Raw genomic sequence first — 25402 nt, 5'->3', positions numbered from 1 at the left:
ACCTTCTTTTATTCCTGTAACAATAATGTTATTTTGTCGCGAGTGGTTTTCAAAGTTGTCAACCTGTCTACACAGAGCACTCACTTCAGTATCACTCCTAGCAATAGTATGTTCAAGTTTTTGGAGCCTGCCATCTACCTTATCTATGCACTGTAATTTCTTCTCAGTGGTTAGTAGTCTGTTCTGCACTTGAAGCATAGTGTACTCAGATGAGGCTTGCTTCTCTTGCATTTGCGAAATTTTAGACAGGATTGTATTTTTGCATTTCTAGTAGTTCCTTAAACATTTCTTCCGTAATAGGTCCTGTGTTTTCCTCAACATCTCCTGACAATGAAAGCAACAGGCCTGCCACAGCAAAACAGTCACTCAGGCAGTCGATAATAGTGCGTATATAAGGCAACACAACTAAGCAAGGATCGTCACTACGAAAACTATATTTCCAGTCATCAACCTGCGCAAGTAGGAGTACAGTTACATCATCACGGTCAGATTGCCATGTCCACTGCCGCTCGAAGGAATAGGCATCCCTTTTATAACCACTGGCGTGGCGCTCGTGGGTTGGATTGGCGATGCCATCATGCCGCGCAGATGTGCACAGTAGAAATGATGCCTGTGCTGCAGGCGTGGCGATAGTGTAGTGACGATAGCCCCTGGAATGCTGTCCACGCCAAGCTGGAGCAGAGCATCTACGATAGAACATCGATGATCGGGCCTGTCTGTGCAATACGTCGATGAGCCAGACGACAAGGAAAGGCATCCCATCAAAACCTGCACAAGTAGGGATATAGTTGCCGACATCATCACGGTCAGGATCTCGTGTCTACTGACGTGTATAGCGCACACAACCACTTGTTGACTGGCGATGAACCTCCGATGTATGGTAAATGTAGCGAGAGGTTGACCGTCATCCACGTCTTACTGGAGTGCTAATAAATGGACGCTGAAAGGGAAAAACACTTCCCTCTGGCTTACAGACAACCTTTCCCTCTGCATCCAGCAGTGTTTCATAGTAAGGAACCACCGTCTAACATGAAAACAAATTCAAATCTCCTGCCCTTGAGTGGGGAGCTGTCACATTGCATATGCCTTCTGTGATGCCCAATTGGGGACAAAACCGTTGGTTTCGAAGACACACACAAACATTTATTGAAACTAGAAAGAGGCTTAAAATAAATAGAAGCAAATAAAAAGCATAAAATAAACACTCAAATAGACATCACGGCAGTAAGAAACAAACTTGGGGCTAGTATGACGTTAACTAGTGCGCGTGTCCGGGCTGGCCACGACGGCAGGGACGCATAACAGTCTCGACGGGGAGACGCGGCGACAAGTTGATGAAAGAAGTTTCACCGGTCTCACCAAAGGTCGGGGTATAGGATGGTTGACTGGGCGACCGGAGCGCGCCAGCTCTCGCTTGGAGAGGTAAGGCAGGCGACTTGGCGGCACGAGGAGACGGCGGCGGCGTTCTGGCCGGGCAGCTGGGCGTAGAACTCGGGCCCGTAGCCTGACTGCTCTCGTCCTGCCCACGGGCGCAGAAGCTCACCGGCCTTGAGCAGCTGGCGGCACGCTCGGGTAGACGGCCGACGCACAGGAACGGGCTGGCAGGAGGCCCCGGTCGGGTGAAGTCCTGGTGGCTCGGGTCCGGAACCCGACGGCCCGTCTTCAACTCCCGGTCTGGTGGTTGACCTTCTCCTGGCGTCGCTTCCTGGAATTCTCCCCGCATCTCCCCCTTCTGCCAGCGCGCCTCGCCTTTCATTTTCCGATTGGCTGCTTAGTCATTTTCCGATTGGTTGGCTTTTCTTCTTTTAAGTACTTTTCTTGCGCCGCGCATTCACGTGCCGGACGCTCTTCGGCATCTTCGTTTTCCTCCAGCACGGAATTGGCCTCGGCGCGCGCACTCCTTGTCGTCTGCTTCTGTCCGTCCCGACCACCGCACCATGTTGTGCACCACACAAATCACAGCTTCACTGCCCTGTACTGCGGTCGATTAGTGAAACGGTGCCCAACAGCTGGCGCAATGGTTTGTTCCACAAAAGGCAAAAGTGCACCCAGAAACCAAGACAAGTTGACAGTGCTAAAGGGAAAGAGCGCACGGAATCGTAAACAAGATCTTCGACACTTGCATGATGTGCCTCGTTTGCTGCTACTTGCAGTTGATGTGTTTTGCGAGCGACCAACACCAGCCAGCACTATGTGATAATGAAACTACTGAAACCTGAGAGCACAGTAGGTGCAAGGGGGAGCAAAAACGAAACCTTTCGTCTACCTGCGTCGTCAAGGGTAACATCGAAAAGTTATTTTTTATTGTGATAGCAATGATATGAAAACCCCAGGCGTGTTTTTGCCGTCGGCGGCACTGTCGGCGTGGCCGTGAGGTTCCGTATAAAGTCCAAAGGGGGATAAAATCATCGCCACGCACCGTATGCTGTATGTGCGAGTGAAAGCATGCGAGGTTGATCTGGCGAATGCAGCTCAATCTCGCGAGAGGAAGGCGGGCTGGAAGCACATCTTCTCCTGTCACGCACAAGGCATGGGGGTGAAGCGAGGGAGGGGTGTTCTTCTCCGTCGGCTGCTGCTTATAGCGTGGCCATGGGGCCGCCGTAACTTGAAAGTGATCTGTGACGTGGCCAAAGTGCGAGCCCGCACGGGCCTGATCTTCAGTGATTTGCGATGTTTGCAGAGTGTGCGTAATGCCGGTAGCTTCGTATGCGCTGTGCTTTCGACGTTTCGTTCCTGTTGAAGCGAGAGATGCCCGAAGATTAAGAAGGTCAATTCGATTGCTGCTGCTGTCATGATTCCTCACTCCGGTATTTTGACAGCAAGTTTCCGTGCTCATCGAGCGAGATGTGTCTTTGCCTGTGCGTGCATGACACTGTGCTTGTTAATTTGGTCAAAACACGTTGGCGGGCTAGTTCGTTTGAATTCATGATAGAATGTGTAAACACGACTGAACAAGGACATAGAAAGACACACATAGAGACAGCACTGCCTCTATGTGTCTGTTTCTTTGTGTGTCCTCGTTCAGTCACGCTTACACATTATATCATTAATTTAGTTAGTAAGCGAATGCTTACAACTTCATATGGCCGATAAAACTACTATCCTTACTTCGCATCATCATCATCATCATCAGCCTGGTTACGCCCACTGCAGGGCAAAGGCCTCTCCTATACTTCTCCAACTACCCAGGTCGTGTACTAATTGTGGCCATGTTGTCCCTGCAAACTTAATGTCATCTGCCCACCTAACTTTCTGCCGCCCCCTGCTACGCTTCCCTTCCCTCGGAATCCAGTCCGTAACCCTTAATGACCATCGGTTATCTTCCCTCCTCATTACATGTTCTGCCCACGCCCATTTCTTTTTCTTGATTTCAACTAAGATGTCATTAACCCGCGTTTGTTCCCTCACCCAATCTGCTCTTTTCTTATCCCTTAACGTTACACCCATCATTCTTCTTTCCATAGCTCGTTGCGTCATCCTCAATTTAAGCAGAACCCTTTTTGTAAGCCTCCAGGTTTCTGCCCCATACGTGAGTACTGGTAAGACACAGCTGTTATACACTTTTCTCTTGAGGGATAGTGGCAACCTGCTGTTCATGATTTGAGAATGCCTGCCAAACGCACCCCAGCCCATTCTTATTCTTCTGGTTATTTTAGTCTCATGATCCCGATCCGTGGTCACTACCTGCCCTAAGTAGATGTATTCCCTTACCACTTCCAGTGCCTCACTACGTATCGTAAACGGCTGTTCTCTTCCGAGACTGTTAAACATTACTTTAGTTTCCTGCAGATTAATTTTCAGACCCACCCTTCTGCTTTGCCTCTCCAGGTCAGTGAGCATGCATTGCAATTTGTCTCCTGAGTTACTAAGCAAGGCAATATCATCAGCGAATCGCAAGTTGCTAAGGTATTCTCCATCAACTTTTATCCCCAATTCTTCCCACTCCAAGTCTCTGAATACCTCCTGTAAACACGCTGTGAATAGCATTGGAGAGATCTTATCTCCCTGTCTGACGCCTTTTTTTATTGGGATTTTGTTGCTTTCTTTATGGAGGACTACGGTGGCTGTGGAGCCGCTATAGATATCTTTCAGTATATTTACATATGGCTCATCTACACCGTGATTCCGTAATGCCTCCATGACTGCTGAGGTTTCGACTGAATCAAACGCCTTCTTGTAATCAATGGAAGCTATATATAACGGTTGGTTATATTCCGCACATTTCTCTATCACCTGATTGATAGTGTGAATATGGTCTATTGTTGAGTAGCCTTTGCGGAATCCTGCCTGGTCCTTTGGTTGACGGAAGTCTAAGGTGTTCCTGATTCTTTCAATAGATTAAGCGCCAAAAGTGACGGCACACAAGAAGAAATACAGCGCCTTGTCCTGTCTGTATTTTCTTCTTGTGTGCCGTCACTTTTGGCGCTTAATCTATTGAAAGCTATGCACCAACTAGCCCCACAACGTGTTTTACTGCAGTTCCTGATTCTATTTGCAATTACCTTAGTAAATACTTTGTAGGCAACGGACAGTAAACTGATCGGTCTATAATTTTTCAAGTCTTTGGCGTCCCCTTCCTTATGGATTAGGATTATATTAGCGTTCTTCCAAGATTCCGATACGCTCGAGGTCTTGAGGCATTGTGTATACAGGGTGGCCAGTTTTTCTAGAACAATCTGCCCACCATCCTTCAGCAAATCTGCTGTTACCTGATCCTCCCCAGCTGCCTTCCCCCTTTGCATAGCTCCCAAGGCTTTCTTTACTTCTTCCGGCGTTACTTCTGGGATTTCAAATTCCTCGACTATTCTGTCTCACATTATCGTCGTGGGTGCTACTGGTACTGTATAAATCTCTATAGAACTCCTTAGCCACTTGAACTATCTCATCCATATTAGTAGCGATATTGCCGGCTTTATCTCTTAACACACACATCTGATTCTTGCCTATTCCTAGTTTCTTCTTCACTGCTTTCAGGCTTCCTCCGTTCCTGAGAGCATGTTCAATTCTATCCATATTATAGTTCTTTATGTCAGCTGTGTTACGCTTGTTGATTAACTTCGAAAGTTCTGCCAGTTTTATTCTAGCTGTAGGGTTAGAGGCTTTCATACATTGGCATTTCTTGATCAGATCTTTCATCTCCTGTGGTAGCTTACTGGTATCCTGTCTAACGGAGTTACCGCCGACTTCTATTGCACACTCCTTAATGAAGCCCATAAGATTGTCGTTCATTGCTTCAACGCTAAGGTCCTCTTCCTGAGTTAAAGCCGGATACCTGTTCTGTAGCTTGATCCAGAATTCCTCTAGTTTCCTTCTTACCGCTAACTCATTGATTGGCTTTTTATGTACCAGTTTCTTCCGTTCCCTCCTCAAGTCTAGGCTGATTCGAGTTCTTACCATCCTATGGTCACTGAAGCGCACCTTGCCGAGCATGCCCGCATCTTGTATGATGCCAGGGTTAGCGCAGAGTATGAGGTCTATTTAATTTCTAGTCTCGCCACTTGGGCTCCTCCACGCCCACTTTCAGCTAACCCGCTTGCGGAAGAAGGTATTCATTATCCGCATATTATTCTGTTCTGCAAATTCTACTAACTCTCCCCTGCTATTCCTAGAGCCTATGCCATATTACCCCACTGACTTGTCTCCAGACTACTTCTTGCCTACCTTGGCATTGAAGTCGCCCATCAGTATAGTGCATTTTGTTTTGACTACCCATCACCGATTCCACGTCTTTATAGAAGCTTTCGACTTCCTGGTCATCATGACTGGATGTAGGGGCGTAGACCTGTACTACTTCAATTTGTATCTCTGATTAAGTTTCATAACAAGACCTGCCACCCTCTCGTTAATGCTATAGAATTCCTGTATGTTACCAGCTATATCCTTATTAAGCAGGAATCCGACTCCTAGTTCTTGTCTCTCCGCTAAACCCCGGTAGCACAGTATGTGCCCGCTTTTTAGCAGTGTATATGCTTCTTTTGTCCTCCTAACCTCACTGAGCCCTATTATATCCCATTTGCTACCCTCTAATTCCTCCAATAACACTGCTAGACTCGCCTCACTAGATAACATTAAACGTTGCCAGGTTCAGATTCCAATGGCGGTCTGTCCAGAGCCAGGGATTCTTAGCACCCTCTGCTGCGTCACAGATCTGACCGCCGCCGTGGTCAGTTGCTTCGCGGCTGCTGGGGACTGAGGGCCGGGGTTTGATTGTTGTATTCATATAGGAGGTTGTGGCCAAGTACTGCACCAGGGTGGGCAATCCTGCTCTGGTGAGAGAGTACATTACCGGTTCTGGTCGCCGGGATCAGGCCGCACTCCAGGCCTGTTTATGCAATTTGCTCAACACACGGTTCTTTTTTCCGGTGGAAAATTGCGCGGCACCGGGATTCAAACCACGGTCCTCTTGCACGCGAGGTGGATACTCTACCGCCACTGCAGGAGTTGTACGCCTCATTTAACCTACAGTGGTGCCTTCTTTGATCAGTCCAGGTGGACCAATCTGAGCTTGGTTAAACCGCACAGATGGCACTCAAATGGAGAAACCTGGTATGACGTGCACATGTGTGGCCATACATAATAGAGGATATCTTTTTTTTTAAAGAGGGTGTGCCCGTACAGTGATAAACTAAAGGAAAAGAAATATTAAAAAGGGGGAAGAAAAAAAAGAAGGAAAAAAAAAAAAGGAAGAGAACAGGGGATTTGAACTCGTGACACTTGGATGTTGCCCGGAGAGATAGCTCAGTTGGTTGGTCCGTCAGGCCTCAGGTTACATTGAAGTGCCATAGCTCCTGTTCAGAGCCTCGTACTTACGTGGAAAGAGACTGATGTTGTCCGTGATGGTCAATTTTTGCTGATTCCAAGTGGTTGTAAGGCATACTTTCTTGGGAAAAATGGCCGCCCGTCGATGAGAGGGAACTCGAGCGGCTCTAGAGTCTAGGAAAAGGTTAAGCAGGTGCGAGCGCGACACGCTTAGCGTAGGAAGCTAGCCCGAGTAACTATCTCAAGGACTGCTGCTCACGAGAGCAAAATACCTTTGTGTAATTATAATAACCCTAATAAGACTACTTTCGAAAAGTGAACGGCCCACAGGGCTGTACTACGACTGCTATGACTTAATTTTCTATATAAATAAATATATATATATAGATACATATATATTTTTCATTATATCTATGGGATCGAATGCGAGCGCTGTTGCTTCGTTTCTGTGTGTAGTAGTTAAGAGAACGAGTTTAAGGGAGGAGAAAAAACAGAAGGAAAGGAAAATTACTGAAGCATAATTGCAGCACCGTGATTTTAAAGCGCACCTGCGGTAGAGGAACAGAATGGGATATAAACTTGCGTGGCTATGGTACACACGCGAGAAACTGCCTTAATAAATTTAGATACTTGAGAAAAAGTTTCGTTAACAACCGATAACATGGCAATCATCACTCGAATACGACGAGAGAAATTATTGAGGCATGGAAAATTCCCTTGAACTAAGTATGGTTTGCGAGAGAAATGCTTGTAAGTATTGGGCATTTTAAAGATGAGGGAATATAAGATAGTCTCCGCGCTTACCGAGAGGATGGCATCTGCACGAGAGTTCACCAGGCACCTTACTGAGACATGGAGCTGTGTGGCCGGAACAAAGCTCCCTTCTTTGCCGGCCAAGCGCAGATAACGTGCGTTCCGATCGCACAAGGTTGCGCAGACATAGTTTAGTTTGAATCGAGCGAACTCGAGTGGCTCTAGAGCCTAGGAAAAGGTTAAGCAGGTGCAAGCGCGGCAGCGTGGGAAGCTAGCCCGAGTAACTATCTCAAGGACTGCTGGTCACGAGAGCGAAATACCTTTGTGTAATTATAATAACCCTAATAAGGCTACTTTCGAAAAGTGAACGGCCCAGAGGGCTGTACTACGAGTGCTATGACTTAATTTTCGATATATATATATATATATATATATATATATATATATATGTAACTTCGTATAGCTATCTACTAATTTGCTATCGCAATTTGTGCTTCGCCTTTCGGGCAAAACTGCGACTTTTTTTGAAAATCGAATAGATGTAGACAAGTAGCATTTTCTTGTGTCTTATAGTGCAATGTAGTGATCTTTTTATTATGAGTGGTTGAGTACTAGCGACAGAATCATAACGAGGAGTTCCTACATCGTTGGGCAAGTGCTTATAAGGACACTAAAGGCAACTACTAAGTCGACATGGACTGTTTAAATACCATTCCAAAATCCTCGCAATGCGTGTTTCGTGCCAAGAAAAGACTTAGGGCCCTATAACGTAAAACTATTCCAATATGTTTCTATTCCAATCTCCCGACGTCAAATTTGCGTAACCACCAACGCAAGCACCGGGTGGTCACCCGCAGGGTTGTCTGAACAGACCAATCAAACGCTCTCCTCGTTCATAGGAGGTCACCTTTATTTGCTTGAAAAACTAATAACATTGCTATGCTGAGCGACTTGTCGTATCTAATTGGCTGACAAGAGGCGAGGAGAACACTCAAGTGGAGAGGGATTCGATGGGGCTGAGCCACTGCACTGAAAGTCGATAACCGGATGAAGAGGGTGGTGCTGGCGTCTACGATTGGTTGGCTTTCCCTTACTTAGCTTGCGGTGGCTGGTCGAAAATTGCGGCAGCATGCAACGGAAGCTCAAGAATGATGCTAAAACGGACCCTCAGCAAAGAAGAGTTGGCAGAATGAGGGGGTAAACGTGCCGAAAGTGCTCAAAAACGTTACACGGCCACGCAAGAAGTTTTATTATACGCAAATACACCCATGCTCTCCGGCAGGTGAGAGTAGCCAGCGTCTGAGCGATCGGCGGCAGCCATCTTCTATTCCTTTCGGAACGGGGCAGCCTGCGGCTATTCGAAAGAAAATTCAGTTTTTTTCGGCATATTAATGCATCTTTATCGCGTACACGTCACTTTGACGTGGTGAGTTCTTGCGGTTTTGTGACGTCGCGTGACAGGCAGGTGAAGTGGGTGGAGCCCGAAAACTTTTTACCAATAGCCGAGGGCTAATGGCGAAAAGGGGTCGAATCAGAAATAACTGTTTTTCTTTTTTCTGTCAAATCATGCATAATCAGTGTGTACACATCATATCAGATGGGGAGGTATCGCGGTTTTCGTGACGTCGCGTGACAGACAGGTGAAGTGGGGGTGGTCGAAAAAAGTTTTTGACCAATCGTGGAGAGCTGATAGCAGAATTGGAATAGAAAAGTTTGGAATAGTTTTACGTTATAGCGCCCTTACTTTACGAGAAAATTGAATCTAAAAGGTCCGAATACATTTATCGCAATTCAAATCTCACACCACTTAACCAGGGAGGAGGGACATTGCATACGCCATCATTGCTCTTTGCTGCTGTCTGTGACTAAAACGGCATCCGACAGATGGTGGTACAGTTTTTTGCACAAAACGCAAACGCTCGGCCATGGAGAAATCGATCCAAGACAGAGCAGCGGATTTGCTGCTGCAGCTGCTTTTGGTTAAGTAGCGTGGACCGTTGGGGCATCCCGCGACACACATGGAAGTGGAATTCTCTGCTACTTGCAGTTTGTGTGAGTTTCGCAAGCTAGTAAAACCAGCGCAGCAATATGCGGTAACGAAACTACTGAAACACGAAAGCACAGGTAGCGCAGAGTTGAGCGAAAACGAAACCTTTCGACTGCTCATGTCGTCCTCAAGGGTAATGTCAATGAGTTCTTTTTTTATAAAGAAAAACAACTGGACAACTAGCATTTTATTTCATGTTATAATGCAATACAGTGATATTTTTGTAACAAGTGGTTGAGTACTAGTGACAGAATTTAAATAAGGAGTGCCTTCGTCATCGGGCAAGTACTTGAATGTCCCGGTGGAGTCCCTAATCGTGTCCTGTATTTACCTCAGTTTCTCGATTACTAAGGCTCTGTTCGTGGTAATATTGACGCCTTCGAGGCTCTCGAGAACTAAACTGTTACTTTAGCTTTACTTAATATTTGCCTTTAGTGCCCCCTGAAATGTCTTGGTGGAGTCTCAAATTGTGTCTTACATTTACCTCAATATCTTCATTACTAAAGCTCTGTTCCCGATGATATTGTCGCGATGCAGAACAGGACGTGCAGACAAGAGACGATGGCGAAGTGTTGTTGCTGGGCTGCTTAGGCTGCCATGTCCTAGTGTCGGCTGGTGCCTTCAGCATTCACCTTGCATAAAAAACATTCATGTTTGTCTCTGCCTCGCAACATTTTGATGGACGTGCGGGGTACCAACACGTAGCTCCGCAGCAGTCGCCGCATGAGCCCTGACACAATGATCGACAGCGAAAATGCCACAATGACTGAGCACCCACCTCCGGTACTGCAGACTCTGACCTCCGTCGTGTCGTCCCAGCCACGAGACCCAGGGAGCTTCAATGGTATCGATGCTACAGACGTGGATGACTGGATTTCCCGGTATGAGCATGTAAGCGAAAATAATCGGGGTACCCAACGCTAATGCTAGCAAATGTGATATTCTACTTCCGAGACACAGCGCTAGCATAATACGAGACCCACGAACATGACATGACGAGTTGGGACGTCTGCAAGCAGAAGCTTCTAGATTATGCATCTTCTTTGCATTCTTTGCATTATGAATCCTTACCAACTAGCTCAGCTTTCTGTCGTTCTAAGCTTCTAGACCTTTTTGGAAAGCCCTTCGGCCGTCAGCTGGCAGTGAAAAAGGAGCTATCGCCCCGTGCTCAAACATCAACAGACTCTTGCATGGCAAATGTTCAAGATGTCCTCGCACTCTGTCATAAAGCTGACAAAGACATGAACGAGACCAACAAGATTGGCCACGTCCTGAAGGGCATAGCAAATGTTGCATTCAACCTGCTTAACTGCAAGCACTATGACTCGGTGGACGCGATCATCAAAGAGTGCCGCAATTTCAAACTGATGAAGAGTCGCCGCATTACGCAGCAGTTCAACAGGCTACCAAATACAGCTTCGACGTCTTCGTGTGAAGAACAGCCATGTGGACCTCCCCTGTCTGGACAAGAAAATTTGATGCGGTTAATTCGTCATAAGCTCAAAGCCATGTCTCCTGCCATTCCTCGACAGTATGCCCTAGACAACGCACGTTCTGTATCATTTATACAGGCTGTTGTCAGACAAGAGATGGCAAATTTGGGCCTCCTGTCTTCCTTCCCCATTCGTGATGCAGTGATCAGCCAGGACCAGCCCCGACCAATTACTGCTTGCCCGTTTTCAGCGGTTGCAACTCGCTGTCGTAACCCATCTGGCTGGAGTACACCGCACGATAGGCCAATCTGTTTCAATTGCTCGCGTGTTGGACATATCGCTCGTTATTGCTACATTCGTTGGTCATCGCCCCCTAGGTGGAGCTTTCCGTTCGACCGTCCAGATCAAGGTGCTCCCCGTTTCTCTGTGCATCCTTCCTCTACGAATACCAACAACGTACCTACGACCTTCCGAACCAGCCGGTCACCATCGCCCTCAAGTCGTCGGTCTCGTTCACCGCAGGCCTGCCGCTCTTCTTCCCCAGCATTCGTGGCATAGGAAAACTAGTCGGCGCAGCTCCCGGAGGTGATGCATCAACGACCTGGCCTGCAAATCCTCTGATCACATTGCGTACTCTTGAAAGTATATTAGACATTGAGGTGGTTGGAGTCCCAGTCAAGTCCCTCGTCAGCACCGGTGCGCAGATGTCTGTAATGTGTGCCGCCCTTCTCAAAAGACTCAGAAAGGTCCTCACGCCTGCTGTACCGTGCACAGTACGTGTTGCCGACGGCAGTACGCCACCAGTTGTCGGCATGTGTACAGCACGACAAACAATTGCCAGCCATCAAACCACCACCATTTTACTTATTGTGCTAGAGTGCTATCCGCATGACCTAATTTTCGGGCTGGATTTTCTTTCGACCCATTCTGCCCTAATAGACTGCACTACAGGTATCATGCAGCTGGACCTTCCTTCTGACAGCTATTTTGTTTCTGAAGCACATCATCCATCCCTGTGTTATACTGAATGTTATACCGTTCTCAACATTGGATCTGTTGCACATGTTCTTCCCGGTAACATGACAGTGGCCATCTGACACCTGTGCACAAGTACGAGATATCTCCGCTCGCACCCACTATTTCTGCCTCTGTCAGTGCTATCATCGCATGTACCCGTTCGGCTTCATCACCCTACCACGATGTCGATAAAATGATCGCTACTGAGCTCTCTACAGCTCAAACTGAAGACCTTAGGCGCATTCTTTTTAGTTACCTCAATATTTTCGATTTCGATGACCGCTCGCTCGGCCAGACAGCCGTAGTCACTCATCGGATTCACGCCAGCGACGCAAGTCTCGTCCATCGCCACCCCTACCGCATGTCTGCAGCAGAGTACAGCATCATTCAAAGCGAAGTCGTGAAGATGCTGAAGAAGAACATGATCGAGCCTTCTGCTAGCCCGTGGGCCTCATGAGAAGTTCTGGTCAAGAAGAAAAGCACCTAGAGATTTTGTGTTATCGCCATCTGAACAATATCACTAAGATGGATGTGTATCCATTGCCTCGTATCGATAATGCACTTGACTGTCTACATGGTGTGAAATATTTTTCATCAATTGACCTCCTCTCAGGCTACTAGCAGATCGCTGTCGATGAGAAGGATCACAAGAAGACAGCCCTTATTATGCCCGATGGACTTCTTCAATTCAGAGTCATGCCCTTCGGGCTTTGCGATGCCCCAGCGACTTTCAAAATACAGTGAAACCTCGTTAAATCTTAGTTGCCCGGAGCTTGGAAAAAGTACGTACTAAACGGTAATACTGCTTAACCAATATAGCATGAGATCGCCCGCTTACCTGTCAAAAACGAAACTTGGAGAGAGTGCGATGAAAGGGGAAAAAACATGCAGTATTTATTTACTTTGCGCGACAAACGTGTTATTTTCGTTTGATGCCGCGGCGGCCTAGCAGCAACGACAGCGGCCTCAAACTTGCTGAAGCTGTGAGCCAGCTTTTCAGCCAGCCCCCTCTTCTCGGCAAACACTCGCTTGGCAGATTCCTCGTTGGCGTTGCATATTCTCCGTGCACAGGTGCGGTAGCATTGCAGAAGTCGCAGGGCACCTTTTCATTGCGGGGTAGGCTGACGTAACGCACAACTTCTGCCACTGCCGGGCCTGAATCGCCCGTGCTTTCGCTTTTCGTGTCGTCCTTATCACTGTCGCTAGGCGACACTTCGGCAATAACAGAGGTAACGATGGCGAAAAGTCGAACCTCGCAGCTGACATCTCTTTGTGGTCACAGCAGCACTGCCGAGCAACTTCGCATTCCAAATGCCACGCACCGTGGTCAACAATAGACCCATGTTGCGTGCCAGCTCCGACTTTTCGTGTCAAGTTCGGTTCGATAGCACAAACGATGTCTAATTTTTCTTCTATGCTGAGGACCCGGCGTCTTTTTATCAAAGTTTCGGCATGACGTGAGTTCTTGCTTGCACGACGCTGAAATGATGTTGATGTTGATGTCACTTCACACGCAAACGCACAGGGCGCTTGGAGGCTGTTGTGCTTGTCTCTGGGGCTTGTGCTTCTGCCAGGCCGCCCGATGGAGACGACGCACCGTGTGTTTGCGCGACGAAAAGTGGAAACACTACATGTTAACCGATACGTACGCAATAAGCTGGTACGGTTTATGCAGATACAAAACGCATTATGTTAAATTGCCGCTCAGTTGGGGATTTTACTTTACTACTCTTAAAATGAAACTACTGTTTAAGCAGGTACGGTTTAACAATGTTTTACTGTAATGATGGACACCCTTCTCAGAGGCTTGAAGTGGACCATCTATCTGTGTTATCTCGACGACGTAATTGTATTTGCTCCAACCTTCGAAACCCACATTGAACGTCTTGCGACTGTCCTTCCTGTGTTTCGCGCTGCAAAACTTCAGCTCAACTTGTCGAAGTGTCAATTTGATCGTCATGAAATAACCGTTCTCAGACACCATGTAAACGCCCACGGAATTCAATCTGATCCGGCCAAAGTTCGAGCCATGCAAGACTTTCCTGTGCCATGCTCAATTAAGGACATTCGTAGCTTCATAGGCTTATGCTCACACTTTTGTCGCTTTGTTCAAAATTTATCTGACATTGCGTGCCCTCTCACAGAGCTTTTAAAGAACGACGTCGCTTTCGCGACGTCTGGCCGTTTATATCAGGACGCCGACTGCTTGTCTTGTCACCTTGTTGACCCACCGGAAGCCACACACCTCGAATCCGAAACCAACATTATGTCCATCTCGGACTTCCTCAACATTGGTGATGAACAGCACCGTTATCCCTTTCTTCGAATCATCATAGATCGGTTAAGCTCGCCCACTCCTGATCCTTCCCTGCGTCTCTTCTGTATTTCCGACAGAGTCCTTTACAAATGCAACTTGCGCCTTGATGGTGCTGACCTACGGCTGGCTGTACCGGGGCACCTTCAACGCACCGTGCTTCAACAACACGACGCACCCACCACTGGGCATCTCAGTGTTACTCGCACCTTTGACCGAGTCCGGTACCGTTTCTTCTGGCCCGACCTCTACTTCTTTGTGCCCCGGTATGTGACTGCTTGCGACCTGTGCCAATGCCAAAAATCCACTCCCGTGGCTCCAGCTGGGCTTTTACCACCCATCAATATTCCCACAGAGCCTTTCTTTTGCGTGGGACTCGACCTACTTGGCCCTTTCCCTTTCTCAACCAAGGGCAACAAATGGATTGCCATTGCAACAGATCACGCCACGCGCTTAGCCATTATGGGAGCTCTGCCTACAGGTTGTGCCACTGATGTCGTGGATTTCCTCCTACACAACGTCATCCTACACCACGGTGCTCCCTGTCAGCTCCTCACGGATCGCAGATGTTACTTCTTGTCAAAGGTCATTGATGATATCCTCCGCCTATGCTCTACTGAGCATCAAATAGCCTCTGCTTACCATCCACAGACTAATGTGCTCAGAAAGCGACTGAACAGAACACTTACCAACATGCTAGCTATGTACGTGTCTCCAGACCACCAGGACTGGGACGTCGCTCTGCTATATGTCACCTTCGTCTACAATCCGTCCCGCCATGACACTGTAGGTTACTCACCGGTTTATCTACTGTTTGGCCGTGATCCCATTTTGCCCCTGGACACTGTGCGGCTTCAAGTCACACAGTCGCACACCGCTTATGCCCGCGATGCGATTTCTCTTGCAGCACAGGCCCGTCACGTTGCCCGCGCTCACCTCACTGATTCCCAGGCTTCCCAGAAATCCCGTTACGATATGCACCACAGGGACGTGCAGTATTTACCTGGCTCCCTCGTGCTCTTGTGGTCACCATCTCGTCACGTGGGCCTATCAGAAAAACTTCTGTCGCGATATTCAGGTCTCTCCTGAATCCGGCGACAGCTTTCGGATGTGACGTACGAGATCGCTCCTGAAGAGCCAGTCCCGTCGTCCATGCAGCCAAGAACCGATGTTGTTCATGTCTCCCGTTTAAAGCACTACATACATGCCTTTGCCTGGCCATAATCGCTTGCGCCGGGTCAGCGCTCCAACCCCGGCAGCGTAGTGTCGCGATGCAGAACAGGACATGCAGGCAAGAGAAAAAGTGTTGTTGCTGGGGCGCTTCAGCCACCATGTTCTAGTGTCAGCTGGTGCCTTCAGCGTTCGCCTTGCATAAACAACATTCGTGCGTGTCTCCGCCTCGCAATAATATTGATGCCTTAGATGTTCTTGAACGTCAACCTATCACTTTAGCTTGATGTTATATTTGCCTTTAGTGTCCCTTTAGCCCCTTAAGTGTTTTATTTTTTTGAAAATTCTTTACCCAAAAGTGCTTACTTTTTAATTGCTGATTTCGAATCATATTGTAATAAAAACAATTACTTGATGTTGATAAAATATTTGCACCACATACTAAGTCAGATCAACACAATACAGTTTATTTCTGAACATTACATACGAAACCAGCTGTGTAATCAGTTCATTGTCGAGAAACTGCTGCCAGACGGCCATCTGGTGATTTTAAATTCACAGTCTTGCTTGGAATGGCCAAAAGTGGAAACTGAGGAGGCTTTGCGCCAGGATTATCGACTTCAAGCTGCTCCCACTGACGAGCACGCATAATGTTCACTTCAGAGATGTTCTCATCATCACCAGAAGAACTGCTCAATCCAGCGTCATTGCTGTCTTCACTTCTGGACACAAGATAAACATCGGTATCCAAATAATTTTCATTTGAAGATGACGAAATTCAAGAGCTCATTTTTCTGGTTGTTGGGCCAGCTGTGCTGCATGTGTAGCCGCCACCGGATGCCATGTTTTCACACCTGTTTTCATTACTGCTTACTGCTAAGCATTCTTAGTCATTTGTAATCAATTATGGTCATTATAAGCCGTCGTTAGACATGTTGGTCACATAAGTCATTAGTAGTCATTACTAAGCATTTTTAGTCATTTCTAGTGAATTGTAGTCATTACAAGTTGTCGTTAGACATATTGGTCATTTCGTAGTCATTACTAGTCATTACAAGTAATTTCAGTCATATTAGTCATTACTTCTCACTAATAAGCATTTTTAGTCATTTGTAATCAATTGTGGTCATTACAAGCCGTCGTTGGACATGTTGATCATCATAGTCATCAGTAGTCATTACTGGTCATTACTAAGCATTTTTAGTCAGTTCTAATCATTTGTAGTCTTACAAGTTGGTGTTAGACTTAATGGTCATTTCATAGTCATTACAAGTCATTTCAGTCATTATTAGTCATCATTGCTCACAAGTAAGGATTCTTAGTAATTTGTAATCAATTGTGGTCATTACAAGCCGTCGTTAGATATATTGGTCATTTCGTAGTCATTAGTAGTCATTTGAGTCATTACTACTAATTATTAGAAATTTCCAGTAATTTCTAATCAGTTGTCATTACAAGCCGTTGTTACATATTGGTCATTTTGGAGTTATTAGTGTCATTACAAGTGATTAGTAGTAATTATTAGTCATTACTAGTCATTATTAACCTCTACCAATCTCTATTATAACTTTATCATTCACTGTCACTATCAATCATTTTTCATTCTTTAATCTGTCTTTAATCTGTCTTCATATGACGTGATGACGCTTCGGCGGACACTCTGACGGTCAGGTTTGCGGACACAAACTTCGCCATGAGCCTAGAAAGGCTTTCGCCTTAAAATGCTGACGAAATGGTGGTGGAGTCGCACCATCACAGTCGGCAAGTTAAGTACTTGTATCGCAGGTTTGTCTGATCAATTAAGGAAGATAACGTGTGAAATATAAAATGCCGTGACCAAGAGATTTTACCAAATCGAAATTCTTGAATTTAGACGAGTATAAATTATTTGATTGAGAAAGAGGCATTGAGACATAAGTGTACCGTAATGATGCCAGTTGGTGGCTTTTGTTTGAGGGGGTTGCACTTTTATTTTCTTATTAGTGGTGTGAAATGAATAAATTAGTATAGTTTGTGCCTTTACATGTGGCCAGTTTCAGTTTAGATAAAAGGTTCTGTTATTTTCTAATATTATGGCTGGAAAACAACTCAAATTTTTCGTATCGGAAGAGATTATATAAGATTTATTTGATGACAAGAGGGATGACTAATCTGCTTAGAGCTTGATGAAAAAGATTCCAATTTTTAGGTAATGTTGACAACGTGGGTTCGATTACGACTACAGCTACCCTCTCATTAATTCTGTAGAATTCATCAATGTTGCCCGCTATGTCCTTATGGATTAGGAATCCTGCCCCGTATTGCTTATCAGGGAGACCTCTATAGCAGAGGACATGTCCGTCATTCAGCAATGTGTAAGCCTCATTAGTTCTTCTAATCTCACTAAGGCCGATGATATCCCAAACAATGTCTGATAGTTCCTCGAAGAGGTCTACTAAGCAAGCCTCACTCGACAAAGTTCGGCAATTAAAGGTTGACAGGGTCAGTTACCATTGGCGGCCTGTCCGGACCCAGAGATTCTTGGCACCCTCTGCTGCATTACAGGTCTGACCGCCGCCTTGGTCAGGTGCTACGCAGCTGCTGGGAACTGAGGGCCGTGGGTGAATTGTAGGGATCATTTGGGAGGTGGTGACCAAATACTGCACGAGGGAGGCCAATTCCTTTTCTGGTGAGGGAGTGAGTGTCTTTGTAGAAGCTTAGTGAGCCTTCCTAATTTGGTTGTACCTAGATTAGTATAGCCCCACTCGCTCTCGGCATCTTTTGCCGGTGTCAGGCACCACTCCAAGCCTGCAGATGTGCACCGGAGGAGATGAATTTCAAGCTCACCATCGTCAAAAAAAAAAAAAAAAACTGGGATTTGAACTTCCGACTGTGGCAACCTAGCATTCGACAGAAATCAGCATAGAACACTCCCGGAACATTCAAAGTCATCGAAAGAGGGTATGTTTGCCGGCCAACAATCTCGCAGTTTCGGCTCTTAAAAGCTATGTGTGCCGCCAAAGGGTCATCTAATCGAAGAAGGCTCACAAAACTGAGCGTTTTACAGCTTACCCTCGTGTACAACACAGGGAAACAGTGTATTCCCCAGTGCAAACATCCAGAGGATTTTATACCATTAGAAATATTTTCTGTTGTGAAGTTGGACAGCTTGGTAAAAAAAAGCTTGTAAAAGGAAGCACTCAGTAAGTTGAGCAAAATGGGAATGACTTCAGAATGCTGGCAGAAGAAATGAATGTTTTTCCAGGTGTCAACCTTGTCGTCATGAGGTATCGTATCCTGCCAACCCAAAGAAAGTGGACCAAAGGTCAAAAATTGTGTTCTGCCTTCAAGTGTTGACTCAATTCCTGGACATGGGATTAAACAGTGCCTACAGCAAACTGCGAGCTGACGAGCCCACTCTTCTATAAAGAGGTTGACTTTGGTAGTTCTGCCAAGCAGTTGCTTGCATATGTTAGAAATTTTTTGAACCAGAGTGGAGCACAAGTCTTCAGCAGGTATACAGGTGCAAAGAACATCAACAAGGCCAGAAGCTCCCGAACAGCAAATTACAAAAAGCTGCTGCTCTGAAGAAGTGCTGGAATTATGCCAACTCAAAGCTTGGAAACCGCACATTTACTTGTGCTTCACTGCTGCAAGAAATTATTTCATGGAGTTTCACAGCAGAAGCGGCTAAGAAACGAACCTAAATAGAGCGTTTTAGTTTAGTGTCTTTACGGTCCGCTCCGCTCCGAGTGCCCCGCTAAGCCACAGCGGAGTGGCGGGCGATTTTCACATTTTAGTTATACATTTAGCGGAGCGGGCGATGGATAGATGGATGTTATGAGCGTCCCCTTTGGAACAAGGTGGTGGGTTGCGCCACCAAGCTCTCGCTATTATTCTGCCTAATGTCCTTCCTTGGTTAAAAAAAAAAAGCCACGATGAATTTCCATAACCAAATTTTCTGACCTCCTATTGTGAACTTTGTTTTTATACGTCTCCGTTTTTTGTCATTTCCCTACTTCCAGCAATCTTAGAAGCGCCTCTTTCTAATCTCTATTGTGGACATGTTCACTTTCCTTTTGTAGTTACGGACCTTTCGTAGCTGCAGCACCCTCTGGCCAAATTCAGGGTAATGAAAGAAAATAAAAATGCCCGTTGATCACTTTTATAAAGTAAAAGGGATATATATAACTTATTTGTCCATGAAGTATCTAGACATGCGCTTGTAATGTGTTACCGGTCCATTTTATCCAGTGGAAAGTAAAGCGTCGTCTTGGGGAACGCCACTTGATAGTCAGCGAGCTTGCTTTTGCATACAATCCAATCCTTTCTGATGCCAACGGTAGCCAACGCACTGTGCAGCACGCTCCACTCAGGCAGCTTGTAAGCGGACCGTGCTTGCCCGCTAGCCCGCTTGCGGCTAAGCGGAGGGCGCATGCTCATTTGTGCTACCGATTTGCTCAGTTGCTGAGTGGAGCGTAAAAACACCAAACTAAAACACTCTAATGTTCAGTTCCCTTAAAGGGCCCCTCACCAGGCCCCATAGCAAATTTTGGTTATATGCTGGAAGTTGTTACATGTCCTCTAGGGAGTGTTCTGTCGTAAACATTTTTCAAATCGGCTCATTAATAGCCGAGATAAAAATATTTCAGTGCCGCAAACGCATGATTTCAGCGGGTGGCCCCCGCTGCCAAGCAAGATGCTCTCTCCACTTGCCCTGTCTAGCCTTCGCAAGTGAAATTTCTTCCCTGCATTCTCCTATACCAGACCTCGAGGATCGTGTGACGAATACGTCACAGGCCCCGCCTTCATTTTTTTTCTTCTCGTTTTTTTTTTTTCTGGCACTATGCATTTCCACTGACGCCGTCACGCGCGAGCTGTTGTCTCGATTGTTCAGTACACGATTTTGTGCGCTGTGCACAAGGAAACATGACTAGCGGTATAATTCAGTGCTACGCGCATACTGAGGCAGAACAAGGGAATCGCAGAGCACAGTAGAAAATGGCATAGTTTCGGTACCTACGCACGTGACCGCATGACCGTGAGAACAAGCAGACGAAGTGAAAGTACCATCTCTCTTCCTTCGGTGCGAAGTAAAACAAAAAACACACAGACATTCCATTTGTGTGCTTTATTATTTCTCTAAACTTCAATTCGTCAATTCAAGCAACAGATTGCACAGTTAACAGATGTTGTCTTGAATAATTCGAAATCATGTGTCACCACGGGCGACGTCGCACTGCGGACACGACTACATAGGCGCAGGGGCACGACTACGTCACCGTCCGGCTTCGAGCGCGGCGGCCGCGAGGAGAAAGAAAAACGGCGTTCGGTTTGAAGTTTCAGAACTTTCCGTGGCGCGTAGCGATGTGATACTTTGCATGCACGATTGTTATCGCACAATGTATGCTCTGTGCTTGTCAGCTCAAAATGGCCAGACCGGGTGAGGGGGGCCCTCTGAGGTACATAGGGACACACATGTACCAGAGAGTAACATACTGGGTTCGTAAACCTCCTTGAAGACCCTTGAATTTGGAAAAATGGAGGACCCTTAAAATTCCTTGAAAGTAAATAATGTGCTCCTTGAATTACTTGAAAACGGGTTTGGGGTGACTTTCAAACAATAAAAGTAACAAACTCTGCATAGGGGCTATGTCATGGACGCTGCCTAGGGGAACAATCCTAAACATTTTCTTTTGAGATTTTCTAAACGATTGCAATGTGGCATTTCCACAGCCACCAAGGACAGCCTTGCCTCTCACCTTTGCCATCATGGAGCTAGACAAAGCCAGATCAAACGACCAAGCCATGCCACAATTTTTTGTTTTGCTAGTTGGTTCGCACGGCAGCCATCATGGCTCCACTTTCAAGCCATGCCTGGCAGAAAGTAAGTCTCATCCAATTGACTTTAGCACAAATGTCGTAATTTGGCTCAAGTCTGACACTACTAACCATTATGCCAGAAGGCCGATACATCATTACAATGGGAAAGTAATGCAAGTCATAAAAAGCGACCTGAAGAGCTTGAAAAGTGTGTCCAACACAGCAGCTGCTTAGTTGCAAGATGTTGCAGCTAAGAAGGACAATTCACTATTTTTCAGTGTGTGTGCAAATAAAGTTTGTTTCCCCCTCCTTGAGTTTTAGCCTTTGGTATCCTTGAGAACCTTGAATTGACCTTATCATAAGAAGCCAACACTGACACCAAGGACAACATAGGGGAAATCACTTGTGCTTAATAAATGAAATAAAGAAACTATAAATTAAATGGAAATGAAAGTGGATGAATAAACGGCTTGCCGCAGGTGGGGAACGATCCCACAACCTTCGCAGCTCGCAAAATGCTAATTACTCGTGCTGAAATACTTTGTTCAAGACAACAGTCAATAATGCTGAACAGGTTGCATTTGCGTAGTGTTTTTAAGGCTTCCAATGATTCAAAAAGAGACAACAATTGCAATTCCAATGCCTCATTTCCATTTATGAATAACTTAACTGGCTGCATTTGTTTCTGTTTTCGGCAAGTGCTTAGACAAATATGAGCAAATTGCTTTATTTACTGATTCATGGCTGCTTGATGGCCTCCTACATTATGCTGCCAAGCATGGGTAGGGATTTCCACCACTATTTTGGTCCACTGAGCTGGATGAATCTGTGTTGCAGAAAAAGGCTTTTGAGTGCCTGTTGTGCATGCATGTGGAAGGAATGCAGAAGGCAGTCACGCTTGCATGCACCATTTTCATTTTCATTGCAAAATCCTCTTGCCCGGTCTCCACCCCCCTTGTGTAATTTGGGGCACTCAAGGTGGATGCCAAGCATGACGCAGCTATCCAGACAAGTGTGAAATGCAATTCCTCATGTAACAGAAAAGTAGGCCAAAGCCGCCTGACATTTGCCACCTGAGAAAATTTTTTGTCGGTTGATATGCTGCAGACTGCACAGTTGTTGACAGCAAACGTTTTCCCATGCAGACAGAAGACCTGATGAACATGCAGCACTGCAATTTGCTGTGTCTTCCAGAGAACTATCAGATGAAGTATTACTTCTACCACGGTCTGTCGTGGCCACAGGTATTGCACACAACTAACCGCGCTGTGTGTAGATGTGTGCCTAACGCCACCTTCATTTGTTGCAGCTCTCATATGTGGCCGAGGATGAGAAAGGAAAGATTGTTGGCTACGTACTTGCAAAAATGTAAGTTGCTCACCATTCATTTGCTACTATGTTCTGTTACAGGCAGATTTCGTATCTTGATTGCATATCGTCGAATTTACCTTGGGCACCGAACTTTGCTCTCTGTGCCATTTCTTATTTTGACCGTAAAACACTGAGTACTGGCAGTTTGTTTTTGCAAATTACATGTAACATTTGGCTATAGCCTGTGCACTGTATGTACCATGTGTTGTTACAATCGGCCAGCAGGGGCAGCAACCTTCGAACCTCTCCTGCTTTCCTAAGACTAATTGCTTCAGCTTTGTGAAGTTAACACTATGTCCCATCAGTCAGACCAGCGGCGACACCATGGTGTGACAAGTTTCACGGAGACTACGTGGTTGATGGATGCCACTTGGTTGTTGACCTCGACGCTGGGACCGAGATACTTCAGTGAAAGTGTATTCTATGTTGCTTCGTTACGGCCGCTGCTGGCTGCCAAAGCAGACTGTCAGACGAACCAGCTAATTGCTGGGCCATTCCAGGAAACCTCCTATCAATGAGCGTCTGCTCCTTTCTCTAGCGCAGTGAACTGGATGCACCTTAGGGCACTTCTCTGATTGTGTTCAGTCAACAAAGGTGCCGGAGTGGTTGCGTGCACCCTCGCTGTCAAGGCGGAGCCTTTGGCGAGCATGAATGCTCCGATTGGAGGATGGTGTGACCGTGGGTTTCCCTGGCTTTGGGATCTAGGGAGACAAGATGGATTTAAGTGGTCTTTTTCATCCTCAAGTGTTCTCCCTAAAAGACGTAGCCTGCTCTGACATGTAGCTCGTGCTACGAGAACAATGTACTGCGCTCCGTGCTGCCGCCAGTATGAGTATCCCTTGTTCTGTAAATTCGTTTGCCTCTCTTATGTAAATAAACCCCTGTTCCGTTTCTCTATCCTCTTGACCTCCTACTCATCATGAAAGAAGTAACCTGTGTCAAGAAGGCTTGGACGACAGCATGGGCCTGCTAAGCCTCCATGTGACGCCCCGGTAGCATAGGCCAGCTATCCGTTACAGGACACACCAGCGGTGTAAGCTAGAAAGCGACTCTCTGTGTGATGCCAGACTCCAAGACCACGACCTCCGAATCTTATATAGGCAGCGGCGAGATTGACCTTAGGGGCGTTGGGACATGGTGACTGACTGGTATTCTGATCAAGTTGGAGGCCACTTGGGAATCGTCACCTCTTGTAACTGACTGGATACGGTGGAGAAGGACTGGTGACATGGTGCTGCTTCTGTGGGTAAGCGTTTGGTTTTTTCCTGTAAGATTTACCAGGCTTCAATTTCTCTTGGTTAATAGGTTTGAATTGATGGGGATTTTTTACTTGTATTCTGATTTGCATGGGTATTGCAGCAAGTGTCGTGTGACAGCAGAGCCAAAGTTTAAAGTAGTGACCGTGGTCCTATTGTGTTTGACGAGAGCTGACCTGTTGTGGTTGTGTGTATAGGTCGAGGTAGACGTAGAGGAGGACTTAACGGAAGCAGAGATTCGTAAAACCATTCTCCAAAGTGACAATGATTTGAAAATCATTGAACATCTTGGTAACAGAATTCTAAACAAAAGACAGGGACAGGATGCAATTAGGCAGGAACGGGTAGAAATTAGGCAACAGCAGGAAGGAATGAGACAGAAACTGAAAAAAAATTTTCCAGGAAAATGATGGGCCGGTAGAAAGGGAAGTAACGAGGCAGTTAATGGCAGCATTGGACAAAGAGATTGAATGGTTGGAGCAGCCAATCAAACAAAAACACCAGCAGCTTGAAAAAATCTGTAGGTAGAACGCAGTGAAAGCGGCGAGAAGTCGCTAGCAGATTTTTGTCGAAAGTCGATGAGACAAGTAGTACCCGTCTGGGTTAGCAGAACGTTCATATGGGAACTGAAAGTGCTAGCTGTTAACGATGCCTTAGGCAACAGAGGCCATTGAAGGCCGTAGTGAGAGCGACGAGGTGCTGTGCCAACAGAACACTATAGGTACAGCTAGGCCAGCTGTGAACGAATTGGCAAAGTCACCATGTGTGTGCATCACAGGTATTGCTAATGAGGTTGTTAATGAAGTACATAGTACTGCTGACCCGCAGTGCAGTGCCAGCTGTATGATGCAGTTGAGGGAATTCGCAGGATTGCGAGGTGTGCAGCTCAAAGGAAGACAACTTCATTGTTCAGGGTTCAGTGAAGCTGTCTGCCAGTCTATGTAGCTGATTTAGTTAGGAATTATTCGGACTGTGTGTGTGAGACAGCGATCAAGACCAACGAGCTGTGTGCCGATGCACCGCGTGAGCTGGACAGTGCAGTAGAGGGCAGTTCGCAAGAGTGCAAGTTGCATAGCTGGAGTAAAGATTGCTGCATTGTCCCAGAGTCGGTTGAGCTGTCCGCCAGTTGAGGCAAAGAGAGAGTTGATTTAAATAAATATCACTTGGACTGTGTGGGTAAGACAGTGATCTGGGCTTATGAGATGTGTAATGGTCAGCACAAGGTGCGAGAAGATGGCCTGAAAGTTAGTTCGAGGAAAAAGCATCATAGAAAGAAACGTAAAGATTGAAATGCGGTGGAGAGTATGATGCTGCAGCATGTTCTGTGCGAATGCGGACAAAGGGCACTGGGCAATTATGTTCCCCGTTGTTCCATCGTTTTTTTTGGGGGGTGCAGCATGCTGTGCAAAGGAGCGCAAGGTAGCAGGACGAGACGAGGTGTTAGCAAGGCGTGACATGGTCAGCCGAGGTCATTATGAAA

General features: G+C 46.4%; 1 protein-coding gene across 2 annotated transcripts in view; it reads left to right on the top strand.

Annotated features, from left to right (window-relative positions):
* Window positions 1-25402, top strand: part of vnc (GNAT family N-acetyltransferase vnc) — a 158280-nt gene that overhangs the window by 59626 nt on the left and 73252 nt on the right. For both annotated transcript variants that reach the window (XM_050193993.3, XM_055061191.2), the window contains exons 2-3: window positions 22441-22539; window positions 22605-22663. In XM_050193993.3, the coding sequence (XP_050049950.1) occupies window positions 22441-22539; window positions 22605-22663 (158 nt within the window). The remainder of the gene's footprint in view (window positions 1-22440; window positions 22540-22604; window positions 22664-25402) is intronic.

Source organism: Dermacentor andersoni, chromosome 1 (assembly GCF_023375885.2).
Source record: "Dermacentor andersoni chromosome 1, qqDerAnde1_hic_scaffold, whole genome shotgun sequence".
NCBI lineage: Eukaryota > Metazoa > Arthropoda > Arachnida > Ixodida > Ixodidae > Dermacentor > Dermacentor andersoni.
This window is presented reverse-complemented; position numbering and strand designations above follow the sequence as displayed.